The 19,245-nt window shown below is 41.4% G+C and overlaps 1 protein-coding gene across 6 annotated transcripts in view; it reads left to right on the forward strand.

Annotated features, from left to right (window-relative positions):
* Positions 1 to 19,245, forward strand: part of SPMIP2 (sperm microtubule inner protein 2) — a 160,770-nt gene that overhangs the window by 1,361 nt on the left and 140,164 nt on the right. For 5 of the 6 annotated variants that reach the window (XM_089911342.1, XM_089911339.1, XM_089911341.1 and 2 more), the window contains exon 3: positions 2,082 to 2,230. In XM_089911342.1, the coding sequence (XP_089767468.1) occupies positions 2,082 to 2,141 (60 nt within the window). In that variant the 3' untranslated portion in view covers positions 2,142 to 2,230. The remainder of the gene's footprint in view (positions 1 to 2,081; positions 2,231 to 19,245) is intronic. The other variant, XM_089911343.1, reaches the window with a different exon arrangement.

The raw sequence follows: 19,245 nt of genomic DNA on the forward strand, positions 1-19,245 counted from the left end.
CCTCACACGCCCACCCGCGAGCCAGGTCGAGGTGTGTAAGCCCAGCCAAGCAGCGGGAACAGCTCTGGAGTCCTGGTCCTAGAGCTTGATTTTTTTTTTTTTTTTTTTTTGGGTACGCGGGCCTCTCACTGCTGTGGCCTCTCCCGTCGCGGAGCACAGGCTCCGGACGCGCAGGCTCAGCGGCCATGGCTCACGGGCCCAGCCGCTCCGCGGCATGTGGGATCTTCCCAGACCGGGGCACGAACCCGTGTCCCCTGCATCGGCAGGCGGACCCTCAACCACTGTGCCACCAGGGAAGCCCCTAGAGCTTGATTTTCATCTGGCTCCCCTTCCCCACCCGCATCAAGTTCGTGCTTTGCTGTCTCTATGGAGGCCGCACTCAGAGGAGGATTGCTATTTTGAGGACCTACCACGCTGAACACTTTTCAAATTTTCAAACATAACTTTTTCGACATCTAGTTTATTGTAAACACTTGGAATAGGTTATGAACGAACGTTTTAGGGTTCCGAAGTCACCTGTGTGGCATTAAACAGATTGTGTGGCTTCCAAGAGATGGGACCATCCTGGCCGAACCTCCTGAAACAATCTTACAAATTATCTCTCTAGACCCTTGATGTTACCCTGTGCTCCAACTGCTTCCCCATATTTCTCTCGAAGCCCTTAGTTGAAACCCAGCATCCAATTCTTTGTGACCTAGACCACCACCACCTTGAATAAGTGCCATTACAGCTCTGTGAAGAGAGAGGAGAAGAAAAGTCAGATCCAATGAAGTGAAAAAACATACCTGACATCTCCATCTGGTGCCCGGTAGACATCTCAGAATTCACCTGTGCAAACCAGACTCCAGATCTCCTGCCCCAGACATGCCCCAGCCACAGACTTCCATATTCCTGCTAATGGCATCTACCTCTGTCACCCCTTGCCCAGGTGAAGAGCCTTGGCTTCTTTCTTGACTCTTTCCTTTCTCTTACCAACCCCCCCACCCCGGGTTTCAGTAAACCTGTCAGCTCAACCTTCAGAGTGCCATATCTGGAATCTAACCTCTACCCACCACCTCAACGACCATGACGTTGGTCCACACCAGCATCAGCTTTTGCCTGAGCTTTGCAGTAACCACTTACCTGGCCTCCCTCTTTCTGCCCTTGCCTCCAGCACCAGGGAGTCGGGGTGAGTCTTTTCACTCCAGCTCATGTCATTCCTCTGCTAAAAACAACAACAAAGGGCTTCCCTGGTGGCGCAGTGGTTGGGAGTCTGCCTGCCGATGCAGGGTCCGGGAAGATCCCACATGCCGCGGAGTGGCTGGGCCGGTGAGCCATGGCCACTGAGCCTGCGCGTCCGGAGCCTGTGCTCCGCAACGGGAGAGGCCACAACAGTGAGAGGCCCACATACCGAAAAAAACAAAACAAAACAAAACAAAAAACAACAACAACAAAAAGTCCATTAGCTCCCCACCACTTTTTTTTTTTTCAAGGTCCTTATTTATCATGGTCTAAATGACCTATAGAACTGGTTCTCCTTCCCTCCCCACCCCCGCCCCCTTTATCTCTCTGACCTCATCTCCTACTATTCTACCCCCTGCTCATTTCCCAGCCACACTGGCCTCCATGCTGCTTCTGGAACACAGGAAGCTAGCCGCAGTCTCATGGCCTTTCCTTCTGCTGTTCCGCTGCCACCTGAATTAGTGACCCACTCCCCTAGGCCACCAGAAAACCAAACCAAACCAAACCTAGAATGGTGTTCCCTCGCCTCCTTCATGTCTTTATTCAAGTGTCACTTTCCCTGTATCTCCACATGCCCTAGTTCTCTCCCTTGCTTTGCTTACCACCATCTGACATACGCCGGAATTCACTTACTTGATTTATTTATTGTGTCCCTCCACCATAATGTAAGCTTCCGACGTCAGTGATTTTTTTGTTCCTTTTGTTCACTGCTGCACCCCCCAACGTGATGTAAATGAATGAATAACTATAGTGCTACCTTGTATGTGTATGGAACTGATACATACATTATCTCTGTTGGGGAAGGGGAGGCTAGGAGAGAAACTTAACCTCTCTGAGCCTGTTTGCTCTTCTTTTAAAAGCAGATAAAGATGGCATACCCTGAAGATTTTCGAGGATCCAGGAGAATCCACGCAAAGTGACAGTGACTTGTAAAGCGCTTGAACCACGGTGTGTGCTCAACAAACGGTGGTTATTTTTAAGATCGTCCTCATCATCCCAACCCTCTGAGGTTAGTAGAACGGTTATTATCATTCCTGTTTACAGATGAGGTAACTAAGACTAAAATAGGTTATGTGACTTGCCCTAGTTCCAGGCCTGCCTGGAAGCTTGGAAGGGCCCAGGGCAAGCTAATGTAGACCCCATCGTAAATGTCTAAAGCTATAAATTAACTGGAACACAGTGTGGCAGTGACTACTGGCTTCTGGCCTGAAACTCACACCCCATTTTCTTCCCATCTCTGCTCCATCATGTATTACAAAAAGGCTCATACACGCGAGGACACCCTAGCCTGCGCACCATACCCCTCACAAAAGCTACCCCCTGGCGATTCCTCCAGCCTTGGACAGTCAGGCCTGGAAGTGGCAGGGCAGTAAGTTCCAGGGCCTAAGGTGTTCAGAAAGCATGGAATTCCTTGTCCCATGGGGAAGGTGAAGCCGGAGCAGGGCCCCTCAAAGCCTAGGCAATGGGCAAGAACTCAACTCACCCAGGCCGCACAGCCAGAAAGCTGTGACTTACAGATGCAAACCCAGCTCGCTCTTCTGAGTGCTCTGCTGTGATACTGAATTGCCCCAGTGACCTCAGGTGAGGCCTAATAGTATGTCTTGTCCACCAACAAAATGACTACCTCGCTGTCAACCTCTAAGCTATCATTTAATTTCAATTAAAGTTAACTTTCCCGCTACTTATAATTACTTATGTAAGTACGTTAATAATGCCATTCGGCATCTAGGACACCTGATACTTGGCATGCATTGCTTTGTTTTATATATTTTATATAATATATTTTATATAATAAAATATATAGCTTAGGTGTTTACAGTCATCTTTTAAAGTGAGTAGATTTTTTTTTAATTTGTTATTTTTTTATTAACATTTGAGCACCAACAGTATGCTGTGTATACCATGGGTGACAGAATTAGACATAGACCTGCCAGTTTGCCAGTTAGCCTAAACCAAACTGCTCCAATAATAAAGTAAACCATTTATTATGCTGCTTCATAAAGGCACGTATAAAGATGACAGCTTCTTTGTTCTGTTTCTACAACCATCATATTACCTAGAAAGTCATTAGGGTATAGAGAGACAGAACACTGTGTTTTAAGTCTAGAAATGCATTTCAAGTTCTGGCCTTAATACCATTCGACTTGTAACTTCAAAAAGCCTTGATGATTCCAACAGTAAAACCTAATATTAATACATCTCTAAATATATAGGTGAGGTGTTTACAGTCATCTTTTAAAGTGAGTAGATTTTTTTTTTTAATTCCTATGGGTCCAGCTACAACATAAGAGTAATACTGATACATCTACACCTATCTATCTATAGTCATTTTGTTCAAAAAAACGCCTTGAACGTTCACTGTTCAGTCAATAAATATTGATATTTATTGCATGCTGTCTACTAGGTACTGATCTCTATGTTTGGAGTACCAATGGTGGATAAGACAAGCGTGCTCCGTTTCCTGGCCTTGTGGGAGCTGACTCTGTGTGCCAGGCATTTGCCTCATTTACTCACCTCATCTAGGAGAATGGCCAGGGCACTAGGATCTCTTGTCTGAGAACAATCTGCGCTGTTCTAAGACAAGAGATCCCTCTCGTTACCATCTTGTCCAGCTGTTACAACTGTCTGAAAGCAAGGTTTAGAGCTGAGAGGGGTGGAGTTCTAGTAAAGGTGTTCCTCCCATGAATCGGGCTCCTCCCAGACAATTTTTATGCACATTGTTTTGCAGTTACTTGACTCTCAGGAGAGTGGAAGGCTATAGTTTAGACACTGTATCGCTTTCAACAGAGCACACTCCACTAGGAAATATTGTATCTACCTGCAAATAGCATTCCGGAGTCCCTGGTGGAGAATACAGTTACAGAGCCCAGGGAGAGACAGTGTATACATAGCAGAGAGCTCATGAAACAAGTTAGATGAAGTGTATCAAATACACAATTAGACTCAGACTCTTAGGTTTGATTTTATAGGAATCCTAATAAATTCAGAGCTGAGGATGTTGTCACATGAGTAAGAACGATGCTAAATCTCGATGTGTAGATATTTTGGACTTGATTCTAAAAGAAGAAACCATTTTTTCCTAATTTATCAATATTATGACCTTGGTTCTGCCTTGGCCACAAAATTAAATAAAAATATAAGTCAGAAATATATATTCGAGCTAACAAATAAAACTGTTTTATCCGGTTACACGATTGCATCCTGCACCCTGACATAACCACTTTCTTCTGCTGATGTGTTTGCATTTGAACCATTGGACCAGTGGGAAAGCACAGCCTTCTTTATTTCCTGATGGTGAGAAAGCTGATGCTGACATTTCTTAAAGGACTTGCGTTGTTAAACTTTTGATCCACTGTCAATTCCTTCTGTTGTTGCCTAGTGTTTGGCATTTATTTTTATGAATCGCCCTGTGGAACTGTAGTGCAAAATCAGTCTGCCAATTTTAAGGAGACCTCTAAAAGGGTTTAGGTAAAGTATGCAGATTCAGGGTGTTTTTGTTTGTTTTGTTTGTTTTTTTTAAGCCTGAAAATAGGTAAAATTAAGGACTTCAGTTCAAAACCTAACAATGTAATTGCCACTACACAGTCAATGAGTGTTTAATGCATAGATTTTAAAAGCCCATGCTGGATATCATGAATGCTTAAATTAATTATGCAGAGAGAAAAAAAAAAACCTTCCATTTCAAACATGCATAATGGAACATTGTATAAAATTGTATCTGGGTTTCTCCAGTTATGTTAAGGTGGTTGCATACAACTGAAGTTACATCCACAAACACACCGGTATGCAGTGCAGAATTCGTAAATGTGTTCCAATGAAGAAAAGCAGCTACAATTATCACCAGCTCTGGTCTCCGAGTGGTGTTCAAGGGGAAAGCAAGTGTGCTATAATACAGCTGTCTGCTATAAGAGCTGCAAAATCAGATAAGGTCTGTGAGGCGGGGGGGCGGAAAAAGCAGTATTCTTGACCAGCTGTGATTTTTTTAAACACCAATACTAACAATCATTCTGAAGTCATGATTATTTAATATTTGTTAAACCCAAGACTAGTGCTAGACACCATATGTACATAAACAAAGACAGAGAGTCTGTGTGTTGAGCTTGCAAATCTAAATTAGGCAAAGGAAGTGAAGGGCAAACAAGGGCGTGGGAAACATGCACTAAGGGCCCGTTTGGAAAAGGAGGCTATTTTGTTGCATTGTGTGTTAGTTTTAACTATCAGAAGGTGCGTTATTTCGCAACACAAAAATTTAAAGGAGGGAAGTCCGGAGGGGGGAGGGGGGAGCGGGGAGCACATTGCCTTTATGGGGGTTGAAGGAGGAAACCTTCAATATGAAGATATATCAAGTTAGAGACCTGAATGAGGAAAGCACCAGTAAATGGCAAAAAACAAGACAAAACTAAAAGCAAAAAAACTCTGACCATTGGCTGGGATCTGATACAAGAAGCAGTAAAGATAATAGGTGAGCTATAGCTCAGAAGAGAACCTTCCGAGCCCTGGAGAGGCACATCACGACGGCCCTGCCCATCCTCAGTGTTCTTCTTATATGAACATTTTACTTATCACATAAGTATGACCAGTGATAAGTGCTGGTAAGACATTTAAGACTGAGTTTGGTTCCGTCTCATGCTTACCTCACCTACGAGGAATGAGCCTGTGGCATCATAGCTGTCTGTAAGAATCCAAAGGTAATTAAGTCAGGGTAAAGACCGAGTAAACTCAGAGTACTCCACCCACACCTGGTTGGGTGCGTCAGGGACGGGGCTGTTGACACAGAAGATAGCATAGAAGTGATTGGACTAACAGAACTTTATCACGTTGCTGCAGGGGGAAAAAATGTCATCTTTTTCCCAGTGGAGTCAATAAAATGCAGCTTTATAAGGGCAGAGTGGAATATATGATATAGTGGGAAAACCTTAGAATCTACTATCACACAACCTTGAATTTGAAAGCCTTTTCTGATAGACATGAGCTCTGTGACCTTGAGGAAAGAGCTTAACCTCTCTGAACGTTAGTTTCTACCTTTGTAAAATATAGTTTAAAAATATCTTCCTTGCTAGATTACTATGACAATGACTCAAAACAGGATTTATAAAAGTAAATATTCAGGAATTCCCTGGTGGCCCAGTGGTTAGGACTCTGCACTCTCACTGCCGAGGGCCTGGGTTCAATCCCTGGTCGGGAAACTGAGACCCCACGTACAAGCTGTGCGGTCCAGCCAAAAAACGTTTTTTTTTTTAAATTTAAAAAGTAAATACTCTTTCTCATCTCTCCCTTCCCCTTAAAGGAATAGCTTTAGTCAAAGAATATTTATATGGCCCTTCAAATTTCTAGGAAAGAAAGATTTTAGGTTAAAAATATATTGACCTAATTGACTTTACATACAGAATTTTGAACTTAGAGATAGTTCTTTTATTTAGTCTATTTTAGTAAATAAACTTTAATTACTTATAGCAAGTAGCCCAGAGCCTCAAAGGTAAATAATGTTTTACCTGGGGCAGTGGTTCCTAGCTGGGGATGATCAGTATTTTCACAAGGCTAAGAGTGCTGGCAGAGCTAGGCAGGGCTGCTGTCTCCAGAAAGAAAGTCTTCCGCGCTCCACAGGGCAGAATAGGAGCTGCTTCTCAGATGCATCAAACCCAAGTCTGATGGCATCTCTGCTTTTATCAAATAAATGAAAAACCAGAATTGACTCTTACAAATATTGAATCTATTGCCAGGTTTATGCCCATTTCAAAAAGCAAGGGATGATTGCCATCTACTAATCTGTGTGTTATTGTCCCATTTTTTTATTGTCCCATTTTTGTGTCAGAATTATTGATTCCAAATATGAACATGTGTAAATCTGCACCTAGCACTCCAACGACTAAATCTAAAAAATATGTATAAAAAAATTAAATGAACCAGAGATCCTATTTAATTACAGATTAAAATTCACGGTGGTATGTTTTTTTAATGTATTTTATTGAAGTGTAGTTGATTTACAATGTGTTAATCTCTGCTGTACAGCAAAGTGATTCAGTTATACATATACATATTCTTTTCCACTATGGTTTATCACAGGATACTGAACATAGTTCCCTGTGCTCTACAGTAGGACCTTGTTGTTTATCCATTCTATATATAATAGTTTACATCTGCTAATCCCAAACTCCAAGTCCCCCACCCCCTCCCCCTTGGCAACCACAAGTCTGTTCTCTACGTCTGTGAGTCTGTTTTATAGATACGTTCATTTGTACCTTATTTTAGATTCCACATATAAGTGATACCATATGGTATTTGTCTTTGTCTGACTTACTTCACTTAATATGATAATCTCTAGGTCCATCCACGTTGCTGCAAATGGCATTATTTCATTCTTTTTGTGGCTGAGTAATATCCCATTGTGTATATGTACCACATCTTCTTTATGCATTCATCTGTTGATGGGCATTTAGGTTGCTTCCATGTCTTGGCTATTGTGAATAGTGCTGCTATAAGTATTGGGGTGCATGTTTCTTTTTGAATTATAGTTTTCTCCTGATATATTCCCAGGAGTAGGATTGCAGTATCATATGGTAGCGCTATTATTAGTTTTTTTAATATATAAATTTATTTATTTTATTTATTTATTTTCGGCTGTGTTGGGTCTTCCTTGCTGTGCGCGGGCTTTCTCTGGTTGCAGCGAGCGGGGGCTACTCTTCGTTGCGGTGCATGGGCTTTTCATTGCAGTGTCTTCTCTTGTTGTGGAGCCCGGGCTCTAGGTGCGTGGGCTTCAGTAGTTGCGGCATGTGGGCTCAGTAGTTGTGGCTCGCGGGCTCTAGAGCACAGGCTCTGTAGTTGTGGTGCACGGGCTTAGTCGCTCCGCAGCACGTGGGATCTTCCCGGACCAGGGCTCAAACCCGTGTCCCCTGCATTGGCAGGCGGATTCTTAACCACTGCACCACCAGGAAACCCCTATTATTATTTTTTTAAGGAACCTCCATACTGTTTTCCATAGTGGCTCCACCAATTTACATTCCCAAGTGGTATGTTTGTGACAGTTGCAATTCGCATATTTTAAACAAATTTTCAGATCACATCAATCTGTGCCTTACCTGGCCCATCATGGGCCAAAGAACGATGCTCCAGGAGCTCTCCATGGTCTCCGCCCAAGGTTAGCGGCAGGGTTACAAGCTGGTAACCGAGCAGAATCTGTGCAAACTTAACTTGAAGCATTTCTTCCACCCATTTATCTTTATGGTGATTTTAAACACACACACACACACACACAGACACACACACGTCAACATCTATGGCAATTTGTGAACACAAAAGCACTGCAGAATTTTCAGAACAGATACTAGCAGCAGCGCTGACCCTGGGTCCTAGGCCAATTGGTTTTCTCCCGACAATAATTCTACCAGAGATCTCAGCAGAGCACCTGTTTAACTCTTTGTGTGATTAAAACATCTGCGGTCTACGCTACTATGTCAGATGCAAATTTCGCTGTGGGTCTCTTTCCTGGGACCTGTCAATATTAGGGTGCATTCCTTTTGCTGGCCAAGATATTCCTTTGACCTTTCTTTTAAACACAATGAAATGGGAATTGGAGAAAATAAAGACTTTCTGAAAGGGTTTCAATTCTTCCTCCCCACCCCTACCCCTGGTCAAACAAAGTGCCAAACAATGTCCACACCATCCAGTTGTCACTACACGATTTCCAGAAGTGGGATTCTTTTGAAGGATTCTGGGTCCAGGGTTGGGCCAACTCATGCAAAGCTGGAGACAGGCTAAACCGGGTCAGTAACCTCTGTGAACAAGGCTAGGCAACCACTGGTGGTAGGGAGGGATAGGAAGTAGGATATGAGTGCTGACCACCTTCCTCGTTTTCTTTCAGAAAGAAATTGTGAGTCCATGGCAATATCCAGTCACAACTCTCATGCTTAATTTGGGAAATGTTGGAAACACGAATCAAAAGGCACTAGCAGCCCTGGTTTCTAAACAAAGAGCTTTTCAGCAGGGAATTTCAGATGCTATATATTCTTTCTCATATTCAGTTCACCCTCGGGAGGGGGGCACTGAGTCCTGGGCGTATATTGTGCAAGAAAAATTAACACAAGCAGTGAATCCCATCTTTTCTTGTGAAGATCAATAGTCATTACCGAACAATGCCAGGACTCTCAAAGACCATTAAGTTTTTTCCAAGGGATTTCCCCAGATGAGCTCCTGGCAATTCACTTATGTGACTAATAACAGTGGCTGACAGGTATTGAGTGCTTGCCATGCCAAGCACTGTTCTGTGTCCTCCAGATGCACCGTCGTAATCAATTTTCCAATGACCCTATGAGGTGGCCACTGTTACCGTACATGCTTTACAATTAGGTGGAGCTGAGACTTGAGGTCCCCGAGCCAGGAGCTAAACACATGCTCTCTGGCGCCGAAGCACACGTGTTCAGCCCTCATTGCGGGGTTCTCAGATCTTCCTTGGTTTACTTCTTAAACTTAGAACAAGAACCAGAATTAACCATTTGATAGTAATTAAGATGACTTTTAGTCCTCAGCCCTATTTCTTCTGTCCCTGGGAAATGTGACATTCATGACAAATGTGATGATACCAAACCTGAATTCCAACCCAGACAATGCCCCAGACCTCCAGGCTTGCCCACAGGACATCTGCATAAAGATGTACACAGATACCTCAGAATAGGCATGGCCAGTAAAAACAAACGAAGTACTTAGGGCTACATACCAGAGCTGTATGCAGAAAACTGCAAAAACTCTGATACAAGAAATCGAAAATGTCTAAGTAAAATAGGGAGGAATACCATGTTCATAAATCAGAAGACTCAGTCTTAAGATGTCAGTGTTTCCCCACTTATTTTATTGAATCCGTGCAATGCCAGTCAAAATCTCAGCAAACTTTTATGTAGGTATTGACAGTCTGATTCCAAAATTCACATGGAAAAGCAAAACACTTCTGATAAAAAATGACCAAAGTTGAAGGACTCACCTTACCCAGTTTTAAGACTTACTATAAAACAACATTCATCAAGGCGAAGGATAGACACATAGACCAATGGAACACAATAGAAAAACCGGAAATAGACCTGCAAAAGTATAATCAACTGATTTTTGACAAAGGGGCAAAGGTAATTCCATGGGGAAAGGGGCCTTTTCAACGAATTGGGCACCCATATGCAAAATCGACACGTTCAAATTCAAACTCAATATCTTTCCTCTGAAATCTCCAGGTGTATCCGTATCTTGGAGGATGACATAACCTTACACCTAGTTGCTCAGGCAAAACCAGACATCATCTTTGACTCACTTTCTGACTTTCAGTCCCTGAGTTCAATCCTTAAAATTATGTTGAATCAGGGAATTCCCTGGCAGTCCAGTGGTTAGGACTCCATGCTTTCACTGCTAAGCAGTGGGTTCTATCCCTGGTCAGGGAACTAAGATCTCACAAGCCGCATGGTGTGGCCAAAAAAAAAAAAAAAAATGTCGACTCATTAAATTATGTTGAATCGCAATGCAATCCTCCCTGCCCCTCTACTGCCATTGACCTAGTCTGGGCACTCTTTCCCCCGAGCCTTATCTCCTGTCTCCGATTCCTCCCCCCGCTGTGCACACACACACACGCACACACACACACACAATGCCTCTGAAGGAGCAGCATGGGAATTTCAGAGTATTCCCACGCAATTAGCAGAGGAATCTATTGCTTTCCTAGCACCATTTGCAAAAGTGATACCTATTCAACATGGTTTAAAAGAACATGTTGCCATGATGCTTTTTATGAGAATGATGAAAAGACATTACAATTAGTCATGTTGAAAGAAGGACCATAAGTTGTATAGAGAAGGCAGGCAAGGGTAGGACCCCTTTACCCTGCAGCTGCCTCCAAAATGCGGGCCCCATCTTTTGGTGGGTACCCAGCCAGTGCCTGGCTCTTCCCCCTGGCTGGCTCCCCTCCTGTTAGAAACTGCCTGGGCCTTTGCACAGAAGGATCTTTGAAAAAGGCAAATCGATTGTATAATCCCAAAGCTGAAAGTCCTTCCTTCAGTGGCTTTCTAACACTTACTCCATAAGATATAAGCCCCTTGTTTCTTATTCCAGAGCCCTGTCAGGTTTTCTCCTCCACCACTTTCCACCCACATAACTTCTATTCCAATCATTTCTAACAATAGGGTCTACAAGGATTTGCCAAACTCTCTTAATTCCTCAATGCCTTGTGTATTCACCTCTCGCCCAGAAGTCTCTTCCCTACAAGGTTCACCTGCAAAATTCTTACTCCTCTTCAAGGCCTTCCTAAGCAAAGGTCTGTGGGCAGGTGACGTTACATAGCAAGATGGAACAAGTGTCCAAGACGCACGAGTCCTAACCTAGATTCTGTCTTGCTACATACCAGCTGCTTGTCCAGAGGCAACTCACATGCCTCCCATGAGCCTCAGGGCCTATTTAAATGGAGACAATATTAGCTAGATAACATGAGCGAAGCACCTGGGAAGGGAGTTTATGGCCACGGCAAAATGTTTCAGCTGGGCAGACCTGTTAAAATATTTTCCCCGAGATTTGTATTGATATGTCCAGGCACCTTTCCTACTAGTAATTTGTTTGACTTCTGCCAAATCCACCGTCCTTTACCCCTGCTTAAGTATAGCTGTTGTAGTTAGGACTTTCCTGGTCTAGGACCACTATTGTTCTTGTTGCTGTGACCATCATTGTTTATTATTGTATCATTATCCCCTGATTCCTCACCGTTCCTCCACACACACACCAGGTAGTGTAGGGCTTCTCACTCTGTACTCCCAAAGCAGCTTATATGTACCATACTTACAATACTTTTTTTTTTTTTTTTTTGCGGTACGCGGGCCTCTCACTGTTGTGGCCTCTCCCGTTGCGGAGCACAGGCTCCAGACGCGCAGGCTCAGCGGCCACGGCTCACGGGCGCAGCCGCTCCGCGGCACGTGGGATCTTCCAGGACCGGGGCACGAACCCGCGTCCCCTGCATCGGCAGGCGGACTCCCAACCAGTGCGCCACCAGGGAAGCCCACAATACTTTTTACGTTATTCTATAATCATGTGTTATACAACTGCCTCTCCAGGTGACCCTGAACTCCTTGAGGACAGAGCCCATGGGTTTTGTGTGTGTTCTGAGAACACTGGCCCTGGCTCAGAGTAGGCCGTCACTAAATTTTTAGTAATTGGATGAATAAAGGAAGAAACTCTATTTTATTGATTGGGAGAGAATAAGAAATATTGCTTTATTGATTCCTAGCAGTTTCTGAGCTCCTTGAAAGCTGATGTCGTAGAAGAAATTCATCAAAAGAAACCAGTTAGCTGGCTTTTAAAGGGCTGGACTTCCTCAGAAAGCAATGGGCATTTGGCCAGTGACTTCTAGGGCTGACTGAACTCAGGTCTTCGTGTGTGTGTGCCTAAATCCATTTATCTAAATGATCTAAAATTGCTGAAATGATCTTTTAAAGCTTAGATTTCTTTGATGAATCTAATGAATCAAAGCTATAGTCCTCCAACTATCTTACAGACTATGGAAAAACCCCAAATCCTAGCTCCATATAATATCAACTGTGTTTCTTTTGATTCTTGGCATTCTAGTTTGAGTGATTATGTCGTTTCTCCCGTACGGAAAAGTTGAAAAAACAGTACGTATTCTACCACATTTTTGTCACATTTTGAATTTTCTCTCTATCTCTAGCTCTGTCTTTGTCTCTCTCTCCCTCTCTCTCTCTCTCTCTCTCTCTCTCTCTCTCTCTATATATATATATATATATATACACGTTATACACACATTTTTTTTTTTGCTGAACAATTTGCAAGTTACAGACATCATGACAGTAAACCCCTAAATATTTCAGCATACGCTTCCTATTGATGAGAACATTTCCTATGAAATCACAATACCAGTGTAATTCCTAAGAAATTTAATTTGATTATATCTAAAATTTGGTCTCTATATTCAAAGTCTTTCGATTGCCCCTAAGATACCTTTTTATTGTTGCCAATGCTTCCAACCAGGGTTATGCATTTCATTTGGTTTCTTTTCCCTTTTGAAGGAAGACTAAATGAGCGGCAGTGGACGCATCTTCATGTTTTGAGTGAGCAGAGACATTTAGACATATTATTGCTATTTATACTAGAGGTGGTTTGTAGGGGCTCCAGCAAACTGAGGACATTTAGAGGTGTGTCCATTACTAGGGAGTGTTGAGTAACAGAATAGACAGACTAAACAAGTACATATTTAGGGCACCAGCATAGCAGGGACATTTTAAAATATATATTTTGAAAGAATTCAAGAGAAAGAAAGGGGAAAATAAAGGAAGGAAGGGAGGGAGGGAGACAGGAGAGAAGAAAGAAAAAAGGAAAAAGTGTCAGAAGGAAAATCAGAATTTGTTGGACTCTATCCTATAAATTAGTGGTTTTTTATTGTTACTGTTGTTTAGAATCACATGTGGGGATGAGGCACTGTGGGTTTTTTTCAGTGTTTAGGATTTTCTTTTTTTTTTTAATTTAATTTTTATTTGATATTGGGGTATAGTTAACTTACAATGTTGTGTTAGTTTCAAGTGTACAGCAAAGTGATTCAGTTATACATGTGCCTATATCCATTCTTTTTCAGATTTTTCCCTTATAGGTTATTACAAGATATTGAATATAGTCCCCTGTGCTGTACCAGATTATTTTATATATAGTAGTGTGTATCTGTTAGTCCCAAATTCCTAATTTATCCCTCCCCCCGACCTTTCCCCTTTGGTAATCATAAGTTTGTTTTCTCTGTCTGTGAGTCTATTTCTGCTTTGTAAATAAGTTTATTTGTATCATCTTTTTACATTCTGCATGTAAGTGATATCATATGGTATTTGTCTTTCTCTGTCTGACTTACTTCATTTACTATGATAATCTCTGGGTCCATCCATGTTGCCGCAAATGGCATTATTTCATTCTTTTTTATGGCTGAGTAATATTCCACTGTGTGTATATACCACATCTTGTTTATCCATTCCTGGTGTTTAGGATTTTTAAGGGTCTGTGACCGGGGTCTGTGAAAAGACAGCCCAGCATGATCTGGGGGCACCTGACCTAACCAGGAACAATGATGTGTAGTGACCACATTGGGAAGGTGATATCAGCCAAAAAAGTGTCTAAGTTCAAATATATGCTTTTAAAAAAACAAAATATAATTTCTTATACGACAGGATGAGTGGTAGGTTGTCTTCAGGTAGATGCAGGGTGAGTTCAACCCTGTTTAACCTCAGGTGTCAAGCATTGTTCTGGTTTCTATGAGTAAGTTTTGTAACACAAAATCCATTTGATAGCTTTGCCCTGCATATATCCAAACTATAAGATTGCTCCACCCCCTATAGAAATAGCGCATAGGGCTTCCCTGGTGGCGCAGTGGTTAAGAATCCGCCTGCTAGTGCAGGGGACACGGGTTTGAGCCCTGGTCCGGGAAGATCCCACATGGCGTGGAGCAACTAAGCCCGTGCACCACAACTACTGAGCCTGCGCTCTAGAGCCCTCAATCCACACCTACTGAGCTCGTATGCCACAACTACTGAGCCTGTGCGCCTAGAGCCCGTGCTCCACGACGGGAGAAGCCACCACAATGAGAAGCCCATGCACCGCAACGAAGAGTAGCCCCCACTCGCCGCAACTAGAGAAAGCCCGCACGCAGCAATGAAGACCCAATGCAGCCAAAAATAAATTAATTAAAAATAAATTAAAAAGGGAGATAACCTTCTAAAAAAAACAAAAGTGTACAAACTTTTGTAATCGAACCTCTCCTCTAAGCATACCTCTTCATTCCACACAAAAAGATAATTCATCCTCACTTGTTTTCTTAAATTTGTAGGTAGCTAACTAGTTCATAAAAGACAGCATATTGACAGGACCTAATCCTTAGTTTTTTGACCAAGCAGCTTTGAGTAACTTCAACGAGTTCCTTAAATCAAAATGCCAGATTTCCCTTGCGGTCCAGTGGTTAAGATTCTGCACTTCCACTGCAGGGGGTGCAGGTTCGATACCTGGTCAGGGAAATAAGATCCCACATGGTGTGGCCAAAAAAATTAAAAAAAATAAAAATAAAAATACCACAGTAACATTTACTGCACTTATTGTATGTAACTGTGTAGTTAAACTGGGGAATGTTGTCCCCTGTGGTTCCAGAAGCACTTTAAAAGTAATGGAAATTACAGTGCACTCTGGAGAGATTGATGAGAATGTTAATTAAAATCAACTTGTCCTAGTATTCATTTTTCCAGAATTGAAAAGGATGATGAGTATGGGAAACTGACATGTTTTCAAAATATGACTGCTTCTCAAAGCTATGCTTTTAAACAAAGTCTAATGAATCTTCAGAAAAGATGATTTCTCTGAGAACATCACATTTTTACCTCAGAAAAATTACATGATCATTTATACTTAGCATACATGAGGGTCTCCGCTGAATTAATGAAATATGAAAGAAAGAAGGCAATTTCTGACAGTATCTGTGAAATCTGTAGCATTTCATCTCCCAAGGCATGGCCTATTCATAGTTTTACTTTGATGTGCACACACAATATGTATTAACATTGACAGGAGTTAAGCACACAATTTAAAGGAGAAAATTGTACCATTTTGAATCCATCTCCCGGATGATTAAAAAGCATCAAAGAACTACATTTAAATAGAAATATGAATATAACTTAAAATACCAGGAGCCAAGAAATTCAGCTCTGATGATGCTGTCAGGAAGCGGGTGGGGTCACGGAGATTCACAAGTTTCATTTCATAGCTAGTAAGCGCTTGAACTGTGAAATTGCATCAGTTGTTTACCTGCCAATTCACAGCCAGAATTGTTCCTGAAACCTAGTTTTCCTTACGAGCAGATTAATTTCATTTATGAAAATGTAGTTGAAATTGTTTTTACTAAAATTATATGTATTTTATTTGAAGATAATATTTCAGCACTTCACCAAATACCATTCATTTTTTTAACCTGTTAATTGTTTTATTTATTAATATACATGAATTATATAAATGTATTATTAAATAAAATAAATTGAAAAGTAATTGCACAGATAATTCAAAGAGGAGAAAGCACATATAGCTGAAAAATAATTGTAAAAATTTTCAGCCAACAGCATATGTAGTTCGTCCTTCCAAACTTGCCCTGTCTTGCTGCAAATACTAGAATCCGAGGATGCCCAAGTTCCTTATATAAAAGGGTGTAGTATTTGCATAAAATCTATGCACACCCTCCCTGATACTTTATATATATATATATATATATGTATATATATATATATATATTTTCAAATACCGTTCTTAACTTCCCACTCCCAGTCCTGAGACCCTTCATCTTTTCTGAACTCGTATTTGGTCGGCCCTCCCCCCATAAGGTCCAAATACAAAACAAAGCAAAACACACACACCAGACACACACACACACACACACACACACAGAGGAAAGGTGAATTGTCAGATTTACATTCTCCTTCCTTCTGCTCGATTTTTTTCTTCAGGGTTTTTTCTCCTCAATCAGAGTAGAACAATTTTTCAAGTGTGCTCATGTAAGCCAGGTGCATTACTTGTCTGTGTTGTGTCTCAATGGGGACATGACGGGAGGAGATGGGAAAATCAAGATTCTAGCATGCTGTACACTTAGAATCCCAGGCGCTTCTTGACTCATCATTTCATTTCCAGAAATTGATTATTAGGAAATAATCATGATGAATTGGGCGATTGGGATTGACGTGTATATACTGATGTGTATAAAATGGATGACTAGTAAGAACCTGTTGTATAAAAACATAAATAAAATAAAATTCAAAAAAAAAATAAATAATCAAGAGTTATTTGCAGCACTGTTTACAATAGTAATAAAAAAGTGATAACAGGGAATTCCCTGGTGGTCCAGTGGTTAGGACTCGGGCTCTCACTGCGGGGGAAGGGGAGGTGGAGTGGCCAGATTCAATGCCTGGTCTGGGAACTAAGATGCCACAAGCGGTGCAGCACGGCCAAAAAAAAAAAAAAGTGATAACAATCTAAGTATTCAGCAATAAAGGGCTTATTAAATAAATTATGCCAAAGCAATACAATAGAATACCATGCAGCTATTAAAATCAGATTTTCAAGGTTGTTTATTAACATGAGTATATGCTCACATTGTATTTAGTGAGAATAAAAAAGTAGGCTCCAAACCTAAATTTACAATGATCTCCCAATTTTTAAAAAGGGATAGATAGATAGAGACATAGAAATAGAAACAGGGGCAACTTTCAGGCACTTCCTTATATAGAACATCAAATGAAAGCAGAGCCTAAAATGAAATTCAGTATTCCCCAAAGTGTGCTTTAAATGCACAGTAGAGCCCTGGCTGGTAAAACCAACCAATTTACCAACCAAAGGGCAACCACAAAAATTCCAAGTCTTCTTGACGAAAAATCAATGTTTTAATGCATCCATTTGGCTTTTAGATGACAAATTGGTTTATCAATTGGAAATATTGATCTAGTAACGAGGTCCTGTTTGAATTGTGTTGTGACCGGCTCTGTCCCCGCAGGGAATGTGAGGGGTTTGTCTTTTTACTGCCAGCCTCTCCCGTGGTGTCCTACCCATGGATCCCTCATGCTTTCTTCACCTCTTCATCCCCATCCATCCTCTGCTAAAAATTGCCAGGCTTGGAAAGGTTCTCAAAAATTCATTCAGCCTAAGATAAAGTGCTGACCAGCTTAAGTACCTTCACGGCAGGTATTTGCATTTAGTAGGGGAAGAGCCCTGAATCCCTCAAAGTTTCTCCACTGGGGCACTATTTGCATTTGGGGCGGGGCTATTGGAGGGCCAGTGTGAACGCCCCACCCCATCACCCTGAAAACCACAAAGTTCATGTAGGTCCAGGATCATCGTGTTCTATTCCGGACACTGGCTGATTGCTCAGGAGTTCATTCGTCTAAAGAATATGTACTGGGGACCCACTCTAGGCGAGACACCGTTCTGGGATTTCAGAGCATCCTCTGGTCCTCACGATTCCTGCACAGGAATCATGAAATAAAACACATAAGACACTGAAGACTTCATTTAACAGAAATGATTCATATGCTGTTCATTCTAGTTTTTTTTTTTCTCTAATTTTTTGAAGCAAAAATTAAAAACAAAGGTTAGATTTAACTTGGAAAGATCCATCTCACCAGGCTTCTGCTTTCGTTCACATTTAAAATAATATTTTTAGAGATACCTTGACTTTTGTGCTTTGTCATTTACCTGTGGACTTGAGACTCCTGATCACATCCCCTCTGTAAAATGAACAAGAAAATGAAAGTGCCACCTGCTTGCCACCACAATAGATCATTTGCATATCTCGGTTTCAGTAGTGCATTTGAGAGAATGACGCTTTGTTCCATTAAATTGGAGCCTCTGTTTTTTTTTTTTTTCTTTCTCCCAGATGTTAATAACCACCACTCTGTTACTCAAGAGGTTTTGTCTAGGTAATTAAAGATCTCTTCACATCATGGTTGAATATAAAGTCCTAAATGAGTCATGCAGTGAACTTGGGTCTTTTGAGTTTAATGAGGTCAGTTTTAATGAAGGAAATTATTTTTTTGATAAATTTTAAAACTGTAAAAGAAAAATTCAATTATACATTCCTAATATAGCCACTTAAAATAGAATTTAAGCTTATTCAGTAATGAGAATAATTTGTAAAAACTATTACAAACCTCAAAGTTCAGGTTAAAAAACAAAGAAGAATCCCCCTAGAAACACTCTCTTGAGAGAAAAACTCATTAAAGGAAAACTTTATTTATTATTGTTTATATGTTATCTTTAAAAAAAATGGACATCTGGATTTCACCCCAATTTTTTTGTTTTAAATAGTGAAGTGTATTCAATTTGTGGATGAAAATAATGTTTATTTTATTTTTATTTTTTCATTAATTAATTTGGCGGCATTGGGTGTTTGTTGCTGCGCACGGGCTTTCTCTAGTTGCGGCGAGTGGTGTCTACGCTTTGCGGTGTGCGGGCTTCTCATTGCGGTGGCTTCTCTTGTTGTGGAGCACAGGC

The sequence above is a fragment of the Delphinapterus leucas genome, chromosome 5 (genome assembly GCF_059928025.1).
Source record: "Delphinapterus leucas isolate spDelLeu-1000000601 "Yukka" chromosome 5, BTC_Dleu_Yukka2, whole genome shotgun sequence".
In the NCBI taxonomy this organism is placed as follows: domain Eukaryota; kingdom Metazoa; phylum Chordata; class Mammalia; order Artiodactyla; family Monodontidae; genus Delphinapterus; species Delphinapterus leucas.